At 34.3% G+C, this 21,736-nt stretch overlaps 1 protein-coding gene and 1 pseudogene across 1 annotated transcript in view; one reads left to right on the top strand and one right to left on the bottom strand.

Moving 5' to 3' along the window:
* DNAI4 (dynein axonemal intermediate chain 4) overlaps positions 1–21,736 on the bottom strand; it is a 100,334-nt gene that overhangs the window by 47,119 nt on the left and 31,479 nt on the right. Inside the window, 3 exon segments of the mRNA XM_025428030.3 lie at positions 1,807–1,962; positions 18,162–18,301; positions 21,047–21,203. Of these exon segments, the coding sequence (XP_025283815.3) occupies positions 1,807–1,962; positions 18,162–18,301; positions 21,047–21,203 (453 nt within the window).
* LOC112647670 (U6 spliceosomal RNA) lies at positions 1,685–1,781 on the top strand (annotated as a pseudogene).

Genomic DNA, 21,736 nt, shown 5'->3' with positions numbered 1-21,736 from the left:
GATCATTCAGCTCTGTTGCCAATCTTTTCCTATTTTTTTCATTTTCTCCCTTTTCCTAGGTCGGTTCTCTCCTATCCCCTTAATTGGCTATAATACTAAAATATATTTTTATTTTATTTTGTACTGTAGTTCTTTAATATTGATATGGCTTTATGACCCCTTGTTGCCTTTAAAAACATCCATATACACAAGAAATTAAATATCCACAAACTGAGACTTTTTTTTAGGACCTTCCACTTACACTTTTTCTGTGTCAGTGGCCTTAACAGAGGTGGAATATGTATATCCAGTTTTGAAGTCCCAATGTAATTTTCAGTCTAAGATTGATGTTTTTCCTAGCAACTTTTGGTAGGAAAAATTTTAGCTTCTAAAAGCAAACCTATTATATGGACATTAACATTTAAAGAAAAAATAAATATTTCTTTAGTAATAACTAATAATTCATTTTTCCCTTCATTGTTCTCTAGGAAAATAAACTGGTGTTTATTTTACAAACAACTTCCAGTAAAACATAGCTATAGTCAACATGACTACAAATATAACTTTTAAAAACAAAAAAAAATATAGGTGACATGTTTTTTAAGTTTTAATTTTTTAAAATATTAATCTTAAGATATAACGATAGACCAAACTATTAGGTGGTAAGTCCTGTAGATCCAGAATCTCTGAAGGAAATGTAGTCAGTTATAAATATGGTAATTATTTTCTGAAAATTATCAATTCTCCTTAAACTTGATTTTTCAAAAATATTTCCTATTTTTAAATATTACATTTGTCTTTGTGTAAAAATGAGTGAGAATAGAAATATTTCAGTTTACCTTATGAAAATTTGCTAAAATTTTAACAAAACTTGCCAATGTGTAGTTATTCTGAAATAAGGACTACTCCTTATATGTAGTGATATTATTTTATAAGAAAAATGACTCAAAAGTTCAGAATAGGGAGAGTAAAACTGTCTAACCACAAAACAATCAGAAATGGAACTTAACAAATTCCTTATAGCTGGACTATGTAAAAATTCTTTCAGATTGCTAAGTATATTTGAAAGATTAAAATTTCGTGTTGACTTTAATTATAAGCATTTAATCTTAAAATTTAAAACACTAAAAGCTAAAGTTGTAATGCAGGATTTCCCAACCTTGTAGTGTTATATTTGGGCCAGGTAATTTCTTATCGGGGCTGTTTGGTGTACCAAAGGATTTTTAGTAGTATCCTTGGCTTTGACCCAAAAGATGCCCCCATAGTCATGACACCCAAAAATGTCCCCAGATATTGCCAAATGTCCCCCGGGGAGGTAAAATCATCCCCAATTAAAAGCCATGGTCATCAATTTATCTCCATTTTAAGTTGTTACAGAGCTAGCAGATGTTCTTTTTCTTATAAACTATAGTCTACAGAAAGAAAAACAGAAAATTATGGAACCCACATGTTCCCACACGTATGAAAGAGAACTTAAAAGCAAGTAAAGAAACAACAGAAGAAGATAGAATCTTTGAAACTCTTGACAGATATCCAAGAAAAATTAATTTTTTTAGTTCGGAGTCCAAGATGATGTGAAAAAGTAACAATACTATTTCTGAGTAAAAGTTGTAGTTTTATGTTCCACCAGAGAGTATTATAACTACTAAGAAAGAATTTATTTACAATGGCATGTGCAAACATCATTTTTAAAAAAACTGAAAGAGTGCTTGCTTAGGCAGCACATATAGTAATATTGGAGCAATACAGCATAGCTCCTGTGCAAAGATGACATGCAAATTCGTGAAACATTCCATTTTTTAAAAAATGAAATAAATGAAATCTTACTTTTTTCTATAGTACTCCCTGGCATTCTTTGCTCTCGATCTTTAGGAGGTATACTTGCTCTACTAGTTGATTCAAGCATAGATTGTTTTGCTGCTAAAGATGAAAGCTCCATAGCATTGTAAGAATCATACAAATCCCAAGTACTGGACATTACACCTAAATAAAGAGACAGAAAAGTAAAAATTATTTTAAACCAAATTCTAATAGGCTAGCTTATATATAATTAGTTATAGCAAAATCTAAGATAATATCTACTGTTTAAGAAAAGAATACTATATTTTACAATGGCAGGAAGTAAAGATGAAAAAGAAATAAACCGTGAGGATACCTTCAGATCCTTATACTTTTGCATCTACTTATACATTAGTGTTTTAATGATAACTCCAAATTATCCTCACCATTCTTTCTTATCCCCACACCTCTCTCCCCTCTATCCCAAGCTGATGGAGCATAATCTCATCCATCTGTTAGTATAGGTCTTGGTTGATACGGACCAGGACAATCATGTCACAATAAGGATTTAATGATCCTTTACTTATGATTAACATAGTTATATTCTATAGAACTTTTATTTTTTTTAAGATTTTATTTATTTATTCATAGAGACACAGAGAGAGAGAGAGGCAGAGACACAGGCAGAGGGAGAAGCAGGCTCCACGCAGAGAGCCTGATGCGGGACTCGATCCAGGGTCTCCAGGATCACGCCCTGGGCTGCAGGTTTCGCTGCGCCACTGGGGCTGCCCTAGAACTTTTAATTTATAGTATTCTAATTCCATGTTTGTTATATAAAATCTCCTATATACTTATGTGAAAAGATTATACTTGTTGGAAAAATGGTAGACTCTTTTCTCAAGAAATTTGTAGAGTAGTATGGTTATTATCTTCCCTTTTATTTTTTATTTATTATTTTATTAAGATTTTATTTATTTATTCATGAGAGACATAGAGGCAGAGAGAGAGGCAGAGACACAGGCAGAGGGAGAAGCAGGCTCCATGCAGGCAGCCCAACGCGGGGCTCGATCCCGGGACTCCAGGATCACACCCTGGGCCGAAGGCAGGCGCTAAACTGCTGAGCCACCCAGGGATCCCCTATCTTCCCTTTTGAAAATTTTTGTTTGCATTAGCTACATTTTTTCAAATGATCAAATATAGCAATGATCTCCAAACAAAACTTGCAAATTTTTATGTCCAAAATTAAAAAAAATTTCCAATATTTTTCATTATTGATATAACAATGAAAGGTTCACATAGCAATTATTTTATCAGTGACCATGTAATAAAATATTCCTACATGCTAAACTTGCAAGAGTTTAAAGTACAGTGATCTAATAAAGAATTCTTTTCTCTGAAAATCAAAACAAGACTGAATATAAAAATGCAACTACTTCATTGTTATAATTGTTATTTTCATAAAATATAATGAAGGAGCTCTGGTATTTCACAATGTTTTCAATTAGTAAGAATGTTAACTCACATTTAATAATAACATTTCTATTTTATTGAACTGACCTTAATAATGTCTAACAAAGTTATACACATAATAAATACCTAGTCTATTTTATTGAATTGAAAAGGGTACAGTTTCTGTTGTTTGTAAAGTAAAAGACCATAAAAAGATACTATGTTTTTGAATATTTAATTACCTAACCTTCATTTAACCGAAAGTTTAACAATTTGAGTATATAGGAATATATTGTTACATCGTCATCAATAATTGCTACATAAATAAAAGTACATGTTATAAATGAGCAATGTAAAATGTTAGGGTGATTTAAGGTTGTTTCTTGTTTGAAAATAACAAATAACATTGGTAATATTAGTTTGGGTACCATCATGACATTTGTACATTTGAATAAATTAACCTAAGAAATAAAAAATCCTAAACCATATGCCATAATATCAAGCACAAAATGAAATGATAAATAATGAATGATTGGTTTTTGTTTGTTTTTTGAGGGGGGTTTGGGGCTTGGGTTTTTTAAAAAAGTTTTTATTTAAATCCAGTTAGTTACCATATGGTTTAATATTAGCTTCAAGTGTACAATTTCACACCTCAATACAAAAAAAATAATAAAAAAAAACCACTTCCATACAACACCTGGTGCTTATCACAAAAAGTGCACTCCTTAATCCCCATCAGCTATTTAACCCATTCTCCCACTTGCCTCCCCTCTGATATTCATCAGTTTGTTCTCTGTAGTTGAGTCTGTTTCTTGAAGAAAGAAAAATTGAATGATTGTTACTTCCCAATTTTATAGTTATATTCTATTAAAGAAAGTTTTAACTAGCATCAGAAAAAGGTATTCCCAACTCTACCATGTTTTGAGCATTTCTGAGTCTGGGATATGTCTAAATAGTTTTTGCCCATTTAAAAATATTGTTTCTATCTACTAGTTTAACAGACTATGAAAGTGTAGCAATTAGCCATATAACATTTATAGAAAAATAATTTTACTTTTTAGCTGAGTAAAAAGATATGCTCAACATTAAAGAAGAAAAAAAGATAAATATGACTTGTATTTCCACCACCCAGAGATAATAACTGCTAACATTTTGGTGTGTGTCCTTCCAGATTCACATATGAACAAATACATATATGTATTTTTTTAAATAAAAATTAGTTCATATCACACATTTTTATTAAAAAAATTTAGTATAATATACATAGAAAACAAGCTGGCTTTTTGAAATCTACAATTATAGGATTTATTTTTTTTTAAGATTTTGTTTATTTATTCATGAGAGACACAGAGAGAGAGAGAGAGAAAGAGAGGCAGGGACATAGGCTCCCATGCAGGGAGTACCATATGGGACTTGATCGAGGACTCCAGGATCATGCACAAGCCAAAGGCAGACACTCAACCACTGAGCCACCCAGGCATCCCTATAGTTGTAGGGTTTAATATATTTTTAAAAGTTAGCCAGGAACACTAATACATTCATTGAATTATCCATTTATTTGAAATGCCACTTTTATCATAAATTACTATATGCGTACTATTAAGTGGAAAACTTTTTTCCTCACTTTCTGTGACTCTTTACAGAGGGAATTTGAGCTAAATTAACAGCCTGATCTCTCTATGTCCCTCATTCACTCATTGCCAGAGAAAAAGTGATTAATCCTATAGGAGAGTTTAGGAGAAGGAATTGCGCTCAGCCACTTCTGGGTTCTTTTATTAGGTCTCTTCAAGCATGCTTTCTGGTCTGTTCTCACTCCTAAAAAAGTCTGTGCTTGTCTAGCTGTGCCAATTATGGCTGGTAGGAAGGAAGAAATGGCACGTCCCTAGCGCTGCAGATTTGAGGTTACATTTTTTTCAGTATCTTTATCAGTAATAAGGCTAATACTTGATTTCCATCTCTCTGACTCCTGAATCTCTTTCAATTTCATCCCAAATCAGGCAAAGAAGACATGTGATTTTTTTTTTTTTACTGATCCATAAGACTTTAATACTTATTTGGTCTATATTGTAATTTTTAATATTAACTTTCATTATTTTTAATAATTTTTTTCTGTGAAAAATATATCATGCGCATAAGAGTGTATAATACATATATGTGTAGTGTGAACAGTTACTACCATGTACTCACCAGCCAGGATAAGAAATAGAACATCTCCAGGTACTTAGGAGCCCTGGATGCTCTTCTATCTGGCCCTCTCTTTCTAGCTACCTCCAACAGAAGTAAATCCACTTTCCCTAACTTCTTTTTTTTTTTTTTTTAAGATTTCATTTATTTATTTATGAGAGACACAGAGAGAGAGAGAGGCAGAGATACACGGGGAGGAAGAAGCAGTTTCCCTTTTAGGAGCTTGATATAGGACTCAATCCCAGACCCCAGGATCATGCCCTGAGCTAAAGGCAGATGCTCAACCACTGAGCCACCCAGGCATCCCTCCACTTTCCCTAACTTCTGGATAGGTCATTCTCTTGCTTTGTTTTAAGGTTTTTCTCCTGTGGTAGATGCTGTTGGTGCCCTGCCCATATCTATTACACATTACCTCTTACTAGCCAATCTCCAACTGCCAGCATCTGTATTGCTTTGCTTGGGGCCATCTTTGGCCACCAAGGCCACTTTGATGTCCACAAATTTGGCCTAGAATGCCAACAAACTAACAAGTCCATAAGCCTTCAAACAATGATTTAGAAAGTTGGAGCATGGGATCCCTGGGTGGCGCAGCGGTTTCGCGCCTGCCTTTGGCCCAGGGCGCGATCCTGGAGACCTGGGATCGATTCCCGATTCCCACATCGGGCTCCCGGTGCATGGAGCCTGCCTCTCCCTCTGCCTGTGTCTCTGCCTCTCTCTCTCTCTCTCTCTCTCTCTCTGTGACTATCATAAATAAATAAATTAAGAAAAAAAAAAAAAGAAAGTTGGAGCATGACAAAAATAACTCTGACTCCCAGAGTTCTCTAACAGTATTAAACTCCAGTTAACCAAAGAGGTAATTTGTCAGTATAACCTCTGTCAGCTACCTACCCTTTCTTATTTCACTTACTCTCCTACCAATGTTTCTTAGGATCACCTCCAAAATAAACGATGTGCACTCTGAACCTTTCTTCAGAGGTTTCTTCTTGGAAAACTTTTGAAGTTCAGAATCCATACGCACATAAGGCTCTCCAACATATACATATCTACACAATATATTGTCTAGTTTTAAAAATTGGAAAGTTAAAAAAAATTGGAAAGTTAATGATCATATGGTTTCACTCATATGTGGAATATAATAGTGAAAGGGATTATAAGGGAAAGGAGGGAAACTGAGTGGGAAAAACTAGAGAGGGAGACAATCCATGAGAGACTCCTAAATCTGGGAAACAAAGGGTTATGGAAGGGGAGGTGGGTGGGGGCATGGGGTAACTGGGTGGCAGGCACTGAGGAGGGCATTTGATGGGATGAGCACTGGGTGTTATACTGTATGTTGGCAAATTGAATTTAAATTTTTGAAAATGTATAAGACATTTTCAAAATAAAAACAATAAAATAAAATAAAAATTGGATAGCAAACACTATCACAGATGCATAAAAAAAAAGAACAAAATCACCACTATTAAATGAAGACTACTAAAGGAGGACTCTCAGGAGAAGATCATGAGAACATTCTGGGTCATATTCTGATTTCAGCCTCCCTGAGAGTTTACAAGAGCCACTAATGATGAAATCACATAGTGAGACCATGAATATGTCCTTGGAAACATAGAACTTAATCCACTGAGGTACCTAACAAGCTAGGCATTGAATGTCCAATGAAAGTAATGTCAGGTAAGTGGGCAGCTCTGTATTTTCTGCTCCCCATGGCTTTTGGGCTGCTCTCAGGGTAAAACAGAACATGTATGTGCAGTGAAGTGAATTTCCTCAACTTATCTAAGAAAGCCACAGGAAAGGAGAACAGAAGTACATTAACAATGGTAAAGGCAAGCTAGATATAAAAAAAAAAATCGGCAGATTCAGCTGAGCATTCTATCCAATTCCATTTACAAATGCATCAAAAAGAATAAAATATCTAGTAATAAACTTAACAAAAGAGGTGAAAGAATTGTACTCTAAAAATGTATCTAGGGCAGCTTGGGTGGCTCAGCAGTTTAGCACCTGCCTTCAGCCCAGGGTGTGATCCTGGAGTCCCGGGATTGAGTCCCACATCAGGGTCCCTGCGTGGAGCCTGCTTCTCCCTCTTCCTGTGTCTCTGCCTCTCTCTCTCTCTCTCTCTCTCTCTCTGTCTTTCATGAATAAATAAATAAAATCTTTAAAAAAAAAAGGAAAGGAAAATCTTGTGCATTGTTGGTGGGAATGTAAATTGTTGCAGCCACTATAGAAAACAGAAAGAAGTTGTTCAAAAAGTTAAAGATATAATTATCAGATGATCCGGCAATCTTGCTTCTGGGTATTTATCTGAAGAAAACAAAAACACTAACTCAAAAAGATACCTGTACCCTCATGTTCATTGCAATATTACACATAATCATCAAGACACGGAAGCAACCTAAGTGACCCTTTATGGATACATGGATAAATGAAATATCACATGTACACACACACAAATATTACCCAGCCATAAAAAAAAGAAGGAAATCTTGCCAACAATATAGATGGGGCTTGAAGGCATTATGCTAACCGAAATAAGTCAAACCAAAAAAAAGGCAAATATCATATGATCTCTAAAAAACAACCAAAAACAAAGAAAGAAAAAAAAAAAACCCAAGTTCATGAATACAGATTGATGGCTGCCAGAGATCAGAGAATAAATGGTGAGTGAAATGGGTTAAAAATTATGAACCTCCAGGTCTAAAATAAATAAGTCATGGGGATGTCAAAGTACAACATAGTGAGTATAGTTAGTAACACTATGTTGTGTATTTTAAAGTTGCTAAGAGAGTAGGTCTTAAAAATTCTCACCACACATACACAAAAAAAGAGCAATGCCTGGGTGGCTTAGTGGTGGAGCATCTGCTTTCAGCTCAGGGTGTGATCCTGGGGTCTGGGATCAAGTGCCGCATTGGGCTCCTTGCAGGGAGCCCGCTTCTCCCTCTGCCTATGTCTCTGCCTCTCTCTCTCTGTGTGTCTCTCACAAATAAAGAAATAAAATCTTAAAAAAAAAAAAGTGTTGTATAGTGGTGAGGACTTCTCTATGATTGGGTCCCCTGGAGTTTTAAACTCTCAGACTTGTTCACAATGAACCTTCAGCAATTTATCAATTATAGTTCAGGTTTTCTATCCTAGACTTATTGCAGTAAACATTTCACAATATATCTATGTCATATGCCTGAAACTAATATAATGTTACATGTCAATTATATTTCAATTAAAAATTAAATTGAATTTAAAAGAATAAGAGCAGAAATCAGTGAAATTGAGAATAGGAAACCAATAGAGAAAATCAATGACACCAAAAACTGGGTTTTTGAAAAGATGAATAAAAGCAATAAACCTCTAGCCAGAATAAGAAAAAAAGTATTACTATCATAAATGAAAGACAGCATATCTCTACAGATCCCATGGACATTAAAAGAATAGCAAAGGAATACTATGAACAAGTAATATGCCCACAAATTTAATAATCTTGATGAAATTCAGGATTAATTCATTGAAAGACACAATTTGCCAAAATTTACACAAGAAGAAATAGACAACATGAATTGGCCTATATCAACTAAAGAAATTAAAATTTAAAAAAAGAAATGGAATTGATTACTAATAACTTTCCAAAACAGAAAATACCAGGCTCAGATGGATTCACTGCTAAATTCTATCAGTCATTTAAGGGAAAAAATTATACCAATTTTATACAATCTTTGTCAGAGGATAGAAACAGAGGGAATACTTTCTAACTCATTCTTTGAGGCCAACATTGAATACCCCAAGGCAGACAAAAACATTTCAAAAAACCTCCAAAAAAAAAAAAAAAAAAGCTGACAACTCTCAAAGAATATAGATGCAAAATCTTCAATACATAAAAGCAAATCAAATCCAACAATGTCTAAAAAGAATTATACTCCAAACCAAGTGGAATTTATCACAGATATGTACAATTACTTTAACATTCAAAAATTAATGCAATCTGTCAGACCAGTAGTCTAGGAAAGAAAAATACATGACTGTATCAATAAATTCAGAAAAAAGGCATTTGACAAAATCAAATATCCATGCATAATAAAAACTTTCAGTAAACTAGAAATAGAAGGGAACTTCCTCAACTTGATAAAAACATCTACAAAAAAGCTACAGCTAACATACTTAGCCTTCCCACTATCAGAAACAAGGCAAGGATATCTCCTCTCACCACTTTTTTTCAACACCATATTGGAAGTCCAAGTTAATGCAATAAGACAAGAAAAGGAAACAAAATACAGATTGGGAAGGAAGAAAGGAAGCTGTCTTTGTTTATAGATGATATGTTAATGCATATAGAAGATCCAAAAGAATGCACAAAAACTCCTAGAACTAACAAGTGATTAAAGAAAGGCTACAGAGCACCTGGGTGGCTCAGTCAGTTAAGTGCCTTCAGCCTGGGTCAAGATCCCAGGGTCCTGGGATTGAGCCCCATGTCAGGCTCCCTGCTCAGTGAGGAGACTGCATCTTCTCCCTTTGCCCCTCTCCCTCCTGCTGCCCATGGTCTCTTGCTTACTCTCTGTCAAATAAATAAATAAAAATCTTTAAAAAAAGAAAGTAAGGTTGAAGGATATAAGATTAATATACAAAAAGCAATACAAAATTCCTTTCCTAAATGTTGGCAATGAACAAGTGGAATTTGAAATTCAAAACAATACAATTTAATTAGTGCCCCAGAAATGAAATAGTTAGCTATGAATCTAACAAAATATGTACAAAATCTATATGAGGAAAACTATAAAACTTCAAAGAACAAAATTAAAGAAAGACAATAAATGGAGAGACATTCCATGTTCACGTTTAGGAAGATTCAGTATTGTCAAAACATCACTTATTCCCAAACTGATCTATAGATCAATGTATTCTCAATTAAAATCCCAGCAAGTTATTTTGTGAATATCAACAAGCTGATTCTAAAGTTTATACTCGAAGAAAAATAAAGCTGAAAGACTAGCACTCCCCAACTTGAAGATTTACTATAAGTCTACAGCAATCAAGACAATGTGATATTGGTGAACAAATAGAAAAATAGTTCAAGGGAACAGAACAGAGTTCAGAAATAGACCCACATGATATTAGTCAATTGATCTTTGACAAAGAAGCAAATACAATGGAACAAAGATAAGTCTTTTCGAGAAATGGTACTGGAACAACAGGATATCCACATGTAGAAAAATGAATTTAGATGCAAATCTTATATCCTTTACAAAAATTAACTCAAAATTGATTATAGACCTAAAAGTAAAAAGTGAAACTATGAAAATCCTAGAGGATAACATGGAATAATATCTAGATGACCTTGGGTATAATAATGACTTTTTAGATAGAAGACCAAAGGCATGATTGTTAAAGCAAAATTGATAAGCTGAACTTTATTAAAATTAAAAATGTCTGTTCTGTGAAAGGCAATGTCAAGACAATAACAAGATCATACTGGAAGAAATCATTTACTAAAGGTACATCTGATAAAGTACCGTTGTCCAAAATATACATGTATTTCTTAAAACTCTATAAGGGAAAAAAATAACCTAATTTAAAATGGTCTAAGGAGCTTAACAGACACTTCACCAAAGATATACAGATGACAAATATTATACGAAAATATGCTCCACATAATATGTCTGTCATCATGGAATACAAATGAGAACAACAATGAGCTGCCACTGCATACCTATTAGAATGGCCAAAATCTGGAACACTGACAACAAGAAATCTTGGTGAGGACATGGAGCAACAAGAACCCTCCATTATTACTGACAGGAATGCAAAATGGTACAATCACTTTGGAAGAAACTTTGGCTGTTCCTTACAAAACTAAAAATATGCTTACCATATGATTCTGCAATATGTTCCTTGGTATTTACCCAAAGGAACTGAAAGCTTATTATGTCCACACAAAAACCTGCACACAGGTGTTTATATCATCTTTATTGGTAATTGCCAAAACTTAGAAGCAATCAAGATACCCTTTGGTAGGTAAATAGATTCGACTTTATCCTCTCCAGAGAGAAACTTCTGGCATCTGCTAGAGTAGAAGAGAGGAATTTGCTCAAAGCATGTATCTCTACTTGACTCCTTTTTATAACTCAGTAACATTTCATCAAATATATGTTACACATTATGTTTATCCATTCATCCATTTGTGGACATCTTGCTTGTTTCCATTCGTTGAGGATAAATATTGTTGCCATGAATAAGCATGTACCTGTATTTGAGGGCCTATTATATATATGTATACATTTAGGAATGGAATTGCTGGGTCATATGATAATTTGATTGTTCCTCAAACTATTAAAACTGGTTTTCATGGCAGGGGCACCATTTTGCATTGCAACTGGCTGTGTATATTGGCTCCAATTTCTCAACATCCTCCTTAACGCTTTTTTCCATTTTTAATTATAGTCATTTTAATGGGTGAGAACTGATAACTCGTGGTTTTGATTTGCATTTCTGTAATGAATAACGATGTTGAACACTTTTCATGTGCTTGTTGGCAATATGTATACATTCTTTGAAGAAATGTCTAAGTCCCAATTTTCTTAGTTTCCTTTTTGAAATGTTCATTGACAGTGTATAAAAATACAACTGAAATTTGTGTGTTGATTTTGTATTCTGAAATTTTGCTGAACTTATCTATTAACTCTAGTAGTTTTTGTGTGAATTCTTTAGGATTTTCTATGCTTAAGATCGTGTTATCTCTGAATAAAGATACTTTTATTTCTGATTTTTTTTTTTTTTTTGGATAGACATAGAGAGAGAGGCAGAGACACAGGCAGAGGGAGAAGCAAGCTCCATGCCCGGAGCCCCACGCGGGACTCGATTCCCAGACTCCAGGATCGCGCTCTGGGCCAAAGCCAGGCGCCAAACTGCTGAGCTACCCAGGGATCCTCTTCCTTTCTGATTTAGAGTCTTATTTCCTTTTCTTGCCTAATCGCCTAGGACTTCCAGTACAATGATGAATAGAAGTTGAGAAAGCAGTCTGGATAGAATAGATTTTATCTATTTTATCCTTATCTTGTTCTTGATTTTATGGGGAAAGCCTCTAGTTTTTCACCATCGAGTATAACATTAGCTGTGGGGTTTTTATAAATGCCATTTATCAGATTGGAAAAATTCTATTCCTAATTTTTGAATATTTTTATCATACGACTATGTTTATTACAGTGATTGACATGTATGTTGAATCACCCTTGCATCATTGGGATAAATCCATTTGATCATAGTGCATAATCCATTTAAGGTGCTGCTGGTTCAGTGTAGTAGTATTTTATTGAGGATTTTTGCATCCATATTCATAAGGAATATTGGTATTAGTTTTCTTTTTTATGGTGTCTTTGTCTGGCTTTGGTATCGGAGTAAAGCTGGCTTCATGATTTGTGAGTGTTCTCTTCCATTTTTCGGGAAAATTATTTTTTGAAGGGTTGGTGTTGCTTCTCCTTTAAATGACTGGTAGAATTCACTAGAGGAACCATTTGGTCTTGGAGTTTTCTTTTCAAGATTTTATGTATTTATTTGAGAGAGAGAGAGAGAGAGCGCGCGCGCGCGTGCGCGCGCGCGCAAACGTTGGGGGAAGGGCAGAGGGAGACGCAGGAGCAGACTTCTCGCTGAGCAGGAAGCCTAATACTAGGCAGGGTTCCATCCTACCCCTGAGAGATCATGACCTGAGCCAAAAAACAGATTCTTAACCAACTGAGCCATCCAGGAGCTCCTGGGATTTTCTTTGTTAGGAAGGTTTGATTATTAATCCAGTCTCTTTACTTATCATAGCTCTGTTCAGATTTTATATTTCTTTTTGAGTCAGTTTTGACAAGTTGTGAGTTTCTAGGAATGTGTCCATTTCATTTAGTTATCTGATTTATTGATATACAGATGTTAATTTTTTATGATCTATTTTATTTCTGTAAGGTCAGTAGTAACGTCCCCACTTTCACTTCTCATTTAGTAATTTGAGCGTTTTCTTATTCTTAGTCTAGTGAAAATTTTGTCAGTTTTGCTGATCATTTCAAAGTACCAACTTAGTTTCACTGATTTTTCTGTTTATTCTTTTTGCTTATCTCCATTCTAACCTTTATTATTTTCTTCCTTATGTTGGCTTTTGGTTTAGTTTTATCTCCTTTGTCTCATGCCTTAAGGTGTAAAGTTATTGATGTGAGATTTTTATGATTTTTTTTATTGAAGTATAGTTGATATATAATGCTACATTAGTGTCAAATGGAGATCTTTTTAAAATGTATCTACAGCTATAAATTTCTCTCTAAGCACTACTTTCACTATATCCTATAAGTTTTGTTATGTGGTATTTTCATTTTCATTCATCTTAAATTATTTTCTTACTTCCCTTGTGCTTTTAAAGAGTGTGTTATTTAATACCCAAATATTTAAAAATTTTCCAGTTTTCTTTTGTTATACATTTTTTGTGTCATTTCATTGTGATCAGAAAAGATTTCAATTTTTAAAATGTTATTATCTCTTTTTTTGTGGCCTAACATAATGGTGTATCATGGAGAGTTTTCCATGTGAACTTGAGAAAAAATTGTGTATTCTGCTGTTGGGGATGGTGTGTACTGTATATATATATGTTATATCTAGTTTATATTATTATTATTCAAGTCCTCTATTTTCTTTTTGATAATCTGATTATTCAGTCCATTACTGACAGTGGGGTACTGAAGTCTCAACTCTTTGTGTAGAACTATTTCTCTCTTTAATCCTGTCAATATTTGCTTCATATATTTGGAGGCTCTCTTGTTAAGTACACGTATGTTTATAATTGTTATATCTTCTTTATGTATGGAACCTTTTATCAATATATAATGTTCTCTGTCCCCTGTAACAATTTTATATAAAGTCTACTATGTCTGATGTTAGTAATGCCATCTCACCTTTCTTTGGTTGCTATTACAACTTTCACTTTACATATTTTTGTCTGTGGATCTAAAAGTGAGTCTCTTGTTAGACAGCATATACTTGGATCGTGTTTAGTTGTTTTTTTTTTAATCCATCCTACCAATATCTGCCTTTTAATTGGAGAGTTAAATCCACTTATTTAAAGTAATTATTGCTCAGGAAGGACTTCTGCCATTTTTCTTTTTCTTCTTTATGTCTTATGTCTTTGTTCCTCAATTTTTCAATTACTGCCTTCTTCTGTTTACTTGATTTTTCAATAATGTTCTGCTTTGATTCCTTTCTAATTTTATTTTTTTCAATTTTTAAGTTATTTTCTTGGTGATCGCCATGGAGATTACAAGTAATTTCTTAAAATTTTAACAATCTATTTTTTGAAGATTTTTATTTTTTTCGTAAGAGACAGAGAGAGAGAGAGAGAGAGAGAGAGATGGAGAGAAAGATTGGCAGAGACATAGGCAGAGGGAGAAGCAGGCTCCATGCAAAAAGCCCAAGGTGGGACTTGATCCTGGGACTCTGGGATCACACCCTGAGCCAAAGGCAGACACTCAACCGCTGAGCCACATTAAGCCACATTGTTAAGGCATCCCTTAACAATCTATTTTGAATTAATACTACCTTCCTTTAATAGTATACAAGAACTCCTATACGGTTCCATTACATCCACTTTATGTTGTCACAAATTACATCTTTATACACTGTGTACTCATTAGTATAGATTTATAATTATTGTTTTATGTATTTATTTTAAATTATATTGCAAATAGAGGAGATACAAACCAAAATTACAATACTGGCTTTTTTTTTTTTTTTTTTTTTAAGATTTTACTTATTTATTCATGAGAGACACAGAGAGGTAGAGACGTAGGCAGAGGGAGAAGCAGGCTCCATGTGGGGAGCCTGACATGGGAGTAAATCCCAGGATCCCAGGATCCCAACCTGAGCCAAAGGCAGACACTCAACCACCGAGCCACCCAGGCGCCCACAATACTGACTTTTGTATTTACCTATGTAGTTACCTTTACCAGTGCTCTTTGTTTCTTCATATGTCTTCAAGTTTCCAACTGTTGTCCTTTCATTTCTGCCTGAAGGATTCCCTTTAGCATTTCTCATAAGGCTATTCTACTAGTGATGAATTGCTTTAGCTTTTTGTTATCTGGGAGTAGCTTAATTTAGCCTTCATAGGAATATATTTGATCTTAATTATTTAATTTCTTTATCATGAGAATTATTAGAAGGATATAGACTTCTTGTTTGATAGTTCTCTTTCATCTCTTTAAGTATGGCATCCCACTGACCTCTGGACACCATGGTTTCTGCTGAGAAATTGAGTGTAATCTTACTGAGGATTCCTTGTACCTGAGTCACTTTTTTTTTTTTCTGCTTTCAAGATTCTTTCAAAATTTAGTTATAATGTGGCTGACCTAAGTGTAGATCTGTTTGTTTATCCTTTTTGGGGTTTGTTGAGTGTCTCAAATGTCCAGATTCATGACTTTAATCAAGTGTTGGAAGCTTTTTGGCCATTATTTCCTTAAATTTATTTTGTTCCCCTCCATTTCTTTTTCCTTCTATCATTCTAAAATTCCCTTTATGTGTATGTTGGTATGCTTGGTGGAGCCCCATAGGTCCTTTGAGCTGTGTTCACTTTTCCTTACTCTTCTTTCTTTCTGCTCCTCAGCCTGTATTATATTAATTGACCTGTTTTTTAAGAATTGCTGCCAGCTCAAATCTGCCATAAATACCTCTAGCGAGTTTTTCCATTTCAATTATTGTACTTTTCATCTCCAGAATTTGTTTTTTTAAATAATTCCTATCTCTTTATTCATATTTTTTGTTTGTACATCATTTTGGTTTGCTTTAGCTCTTTGCCCACAGTTTCCTTTAGCCTTATCAGAATATCGAATACAGGGATCCCTGGGTGGTGCAGCGGTTTAGTGCCTGCCTTTGGCCCAGGGTGCGATCTTGGTGACCCGGGATCGAGTCCCATGTCGGGCTCCCGGTGCATGGAGCCTGCTTCTCTCTCTGCCTCTCTCTGTAACTATCATAAATAAATAAAAATTTAAAAAAAGAATATCTAGTACAATTGATGTAAAGTCTTTGGATAATAAATACAATGTACTTCCACTGAGAGAGTTTCTGTTAATTTCTTCTTTAAACAGGCCTTACTCTCTTATTTCTTTCTATCCTTTGTAATTTTTTGAGAACTGAACATTTTGAATATAATAGTGTGGTAAATCAGAATCTTCTTGGTCCTTGGGTTTTGTTTTGTAGTATGCTGTGTGAGTCCTAGTTTGTTTGCTTAGTGATGTTTCTAAAGTATTTTTATAAAGACTGGATTCTTTGTCATGTATCATCTTTGAAGTGTCTGATCTTTGGCTTTTGGTCAGCAAGTGTCCTGACAGAGATTTCTTTGAACACTTGAATTCCTCCCCCATCAGAAAAAAAGGAGAGCAAAGAGAAAAGAAAAAGAAAGGAATAGAGAAACAAAGGGGGAGGGAAATCTCCTGGTCTTTGTAGATTGAGTCTGTGTTAAGGTATTCTTTTAATGCTTAGCCAGGCTGTTTACAAGTATGCCTTAGCCTTCATTTCCTGCTTGTACTGAGCCTAGAGATCAGCGAGAGGTGAAAGATTAGGATCTTTTCAGGTCTCTTCTGAGCATGCGTCCTGCCCTACGTATGCACATGACTTTCTAAATTTCCCTGTACATGCAAGCCTTTTTCAGTATCTTAATTTCCCAAAGAAGCTTCCTCCCTAGCTTTTTCTCTCACGCTTTCAGTGTGTTTCTTGTTTGATTCCCTCTAAGAGAGATGAGTTGTTCATTTGCCTTTCAATATTTGTGGAGAATGCACTATGCACAGCTGCTTTACCACCTGAGAGAGCTCTGAATTTAAAAATGAAGATTAAAAAAAAAAAAAACACACACCAGACAAGTGCTCTGTGTTAGTCCTTTAGGTAGCCTCCCAGATGGGTTCAAAGAGAGAAACCAACCCACTGAGAATAAGGTCTGCTCTGTTCCCTCTGGAACCAAAAGCCAGAAGGCAGACTGCTATCTTTAAGACCAACACCATACTGGGGAGGAGAGTATGGCAAGAGTGAGTAAAGATGCCACAAAGCTTTCCATTCATTATAAGTTGCCCTTTTTTTGATCTAGTACTTGCTTAGAAGTTTGTCTATTTTAATCTTTCAAAAGAACTAGCTTATAGTTTTGCTGAGTAACAAAGGCCATTAAAATTAAAAACTTTCTTCTAATTACCTTTTAAGTCCTACTTCACAGATTGTTCACTATACAGGATTGTTAATTTATAAACATAGAAAAAAAAAACAATAAGTGTAGTAAAGGACTGTCTGAGGGTATTCCTGTGTGCCATGCCAGCTGAGTGACCTTGGCAAATTAGCTAACTTCTCTTCACTTGTTTCTTCCTCCAAAAATGGAGAGTAACAACAGTATGTATTTCATAGGGTTGTTGTGAGAATTAAACCAGTTAATTTACGTGAAAGGCCTAGAATAATGTCTGGCACATTTTAAATATTATTAGTTGTGGTTGATATTCTTTGTGAAAAAGCAGTTTCTCTAAATATTTCATAAACATTTGAAGAGTATAAAATTGCATGAAAGAGTTTCTATAGAAATTAAAAATGGTAATTATGTTACCGAAATCTTCTATATTTATGTTTATTACTCAGCATTTGTCATATTCTAAAAGCTATAGATCACCCATCTACCATTGCAATTTGGCCAAAGTATTTCTATCTTTGCTTTATATGTTTCAACATTTATTTGTTAACTGACAGACTCAGAAAATGTACATTAAAATACGGTAGTTTATCAAGAAGAATAAAATATAAATTACCTTTGTCTTCTTTTATGATTTTGTCACATTGAACATCTTTATTCTTTGGTGCTCCATTAATAGTCTGCATCATCCTTTCAACATATAAGTCATTACCTAATCTATTTCTACAAAGGGTCTCGTAATTCTTGTTTCTCCGACTATAAAAAATAAAGTATATTCAACTCATTAATAAAAAATATTACCACAGATATTATCTCTTTATATTATGTTTTCTCTTTAAACTTACCTTTCTTAATGTGGATTACATCAAACATGAAGCGAGAGTTCAAAAAACTCCTGAGGAAAAGATGGCACTGAACTACCTCCAAAGGATTCTATTTACTATACCTCTCAGCATCCTTGCTACTTTCAATGTCTACAGATAAGTTTTATGAACTTTTCTATAAACACTGAAAGCTATACATTTCCTTCAAAGTACTACATCTGTGTCATCCTGTGGGTATCATTTTCATAATTATTTAATTCTGAGTATTTCTTAAATTTCCATTATGATTTCCTCCTTGATTCATGAGGAATTTAGAAAATGTGCTTTTTAAACTTCCAAATGTGTATGTGACTATGTATCTATATTTTTATTGAAATTTGTGTTATTAATTTTAACTTAATTATATTTGTGGCCAGAGAATTTAGTTTGTCTGATACTATTTCTTGGAAATTTTTGAAACCTTGCTTCATAATCTTGTGTGGGGATAATTTTTGTAAATGTTCTGTTTGTGCTTGAAAAGAGTGTATGTTCTGTAATTGTTAAATGCTGAGTTGTGATTATTAAATTATGTTTTTGGTTCAAATCTTTTATATGTATGTGAACTTTTTATCTGAAAGACATACAGTAATTGAGAGGCATGTTTAAATCTCCTACTTTAATAGGATACTTATCAAGTTTCTAGTTTCTGCTTCATATATATTGAGGTTATTTTATTAGGAGTATTCAAAATTAGAATTATTTTTACCTTCCTGTCATTATGAAGTGAACTTCTTTGACCCTAATAATGCCATTGGTTTAATTGTTTGCCTGTGGATGATATGCTTTTTTTTTCTTCTGTTTTTAAAATCTTCTTTTAATATTTGATATTTTGGAGTATCAGTACAACACACTTAGTCCATTTCTTTTTTGTGCTTATTTATATATTTATTCCTATTTCTGAGACATTATGTCTTTTAAGAGCTTGAGAAAGTCCTTACTCTTTTTTTTTTTTTTTAAAGATTTTATTTATTTTTTCATGAGAGACACAGAGAGAGAGAGAGAGAGGCAGAGGGAGAAGCAGGCTCCATGCAGGAAGCCCGATCTGGGACTTGATCCCAGGACCCCGGGATTACATCCTGAGCCAAAGGCAGATGCTCTAACACTGAGGCACCCAGGCATTTCTCTCTCATACTTTATATCACATTTTTCTGTCCAATGTTTATTTTGTTTAATTTATCCAGATCTATGCTTCAATTTATTAAATCTCTGTTCAATTATGACTTCTTTAAATTTAATGTTTACTTTTTAATTTCAACAATTATGTAAACATACTCTATTTTAGAGTTCTTTTTAGATGTTTTTGCAAATATGAGTCATCATTTTTAGTGAGGTGTTAAACCTTTTATTTAAATATTTCACGTATATGTTATATTCTATGTCTCACAATATAGCCCTAATAATATCTCAGTATCCACAGTCATCATGATGTAGATCTAGGGTTTGTTATTTCTTTTAATTCTCATTCATAATGTCTTCTTTATTGGTTTGGTGTGTTTCTACCAAACTCAATCTGAGGGAATTTTTTAAAAAGATTTTATTTATTTATTCATGAGAGACACATGGAGAGAGACAGAGACAGGCAGAGGGAGAAGCAGGATCTCTGTAAAGAGCCCCATGCAGGACTTGATCCTAGGACCCTGGGATCACGTGCTAAGCTGAAGGCAGAGGCTCAACCGCTGAGCTACCTAGGTGTCCCAATCTGAGAGAATCTTAAGACCCTAAATGGGATGTGCTTTCCGTCAGAGAAAATTTGTGTTTGCTTATGATAGTAGCTATAAGACCTGGGATCACTTGAGAAAACTGAAATCCTTTTAATGGTCTTTGAGGAGGACCCAAGATTTAACAGACTCTAGATGCATGTGCTAATTTTGACATTTTTTTTAAAGATTTTATTTATTTATTCATGAGAAACACACAGATAGAAGCACAGACACAGGCAGAGGGAGAAGCAGGCTCCATGCAGGGAGCCCGATGTGGGACTTGATCATGGGACTCCAGGATCACGCCCTGGGCCAAAGGCAGGTGCCAAACCTTGAGCCACCCAGGGATCCCCTAATTTTGACATTTGCTTCTAGCATCTCTCCCTCTCTGATTTCAGATCACTTATCTGTCCATTTGTTATTCAGAGGAAGGCAAATTATCAGAGATAAAGAGGGACATTACATAATGATAAAGGGGTCAATTCTCTCAAAAAGGCATAAACGATCATTAACATGTATGTGTCTAACCACAGAGCTTCAAAATACACAAGGCAAAAACTAATGATTTAAATTTATTAATAAGGAGAAATGGAAAGTCTGCTCTGATACAGTAATTTCAGTTATTTTCCCATTACATATTTTTCCTTCTTAAGTTTTAAATATAAAAATGTCAGTCCTTTCTTAAAAAGAAAGAAGTCCTTTCCTTTTAAAGATTATGGTAAAGCAATGGGTTCTTCCAGTAGAAAAAAGAAGGCATATACAACATAAACACTTTACATATCATTTCAAAGGGCACATATGTAACTTTATATATAATTTCACCAAGCACATATGCCACCAATATTTATCCATGAATCCCCCAAAACAGAAACAAGAATAAGAACCTCTGACTTAGCACTTAAGTTGCAGAAGCAAATAAACAATTGATCCATACATACAGTAGTTTCTCAGCTTCTTCAGATTCCACAGAAATCATGATGGTTGGTAGGTTAAAAAATCTCAGTGTTTCCGTCTCTGTGAGTGTTATCTCTATGGTCTTTTGTAGGTCTTCTTTTGTTACAACTTTTTCAGGTGTTGCCCTTACAACTCGTAAATCTAAAATACATGACTTAATAAGAATCATTTATTAATTGTTATTTTCAATTTTCATTTTACCAAAACATCATGATGGATCATACATTGCAGATGGCTTTATGTGGTCAAAGAACATGTTGTGAGATATATTCAATCGCTCCAAAACTGGAGGAGATTATAATAATCCAATAATCCTCCTGTCTCCCTCTGATAGGATGATCTTCCATGATGTAACAGACACTGCTGAATGCCTAAATTTTCATTGCTAAGGCTTTCTCCCTTCCCTTGCTCTTTGCATTAAGAAAATCAAGCGTTTAGGTTTCCTAGCCTCTCTTGAAGCTGGGGGTGATAAGAGAGAGTTCTGGCCAGTAAGATAACAGCAGAAATATATAGGAAAGAAGGTGGCTCCTGGGAAAACTTTTACTTTCCTGATAAATAAAGGTGCTACTGCCTTTCTCCCTCTCTCTGCCTTTACTGTAGATATATACTCAGAGCTGAGGTAGATATTTTGAGACCATGAAGAAAAAGCAAGAAGCAAAGTGTTAAGGAAACAG

The sequence above is a fragment of the Canis lupus genome, chromosome 5, assembly GCF_003254725.2.
Source record: "Canis lupus dingo isolate Sandy chromosome 5, ASM325472v2, whole genome shotgun sequence".
NCBI lineage: Eukaryota > Metazoa > Chordata > Mammalia > Carnivora > Canidae > Canis > Canis lupus.
The sequence above is the reverse complement of the archived record's forward strand: the minus strand, read 5'-3'. Positions and strand labels throughout refer to the sequence as shown.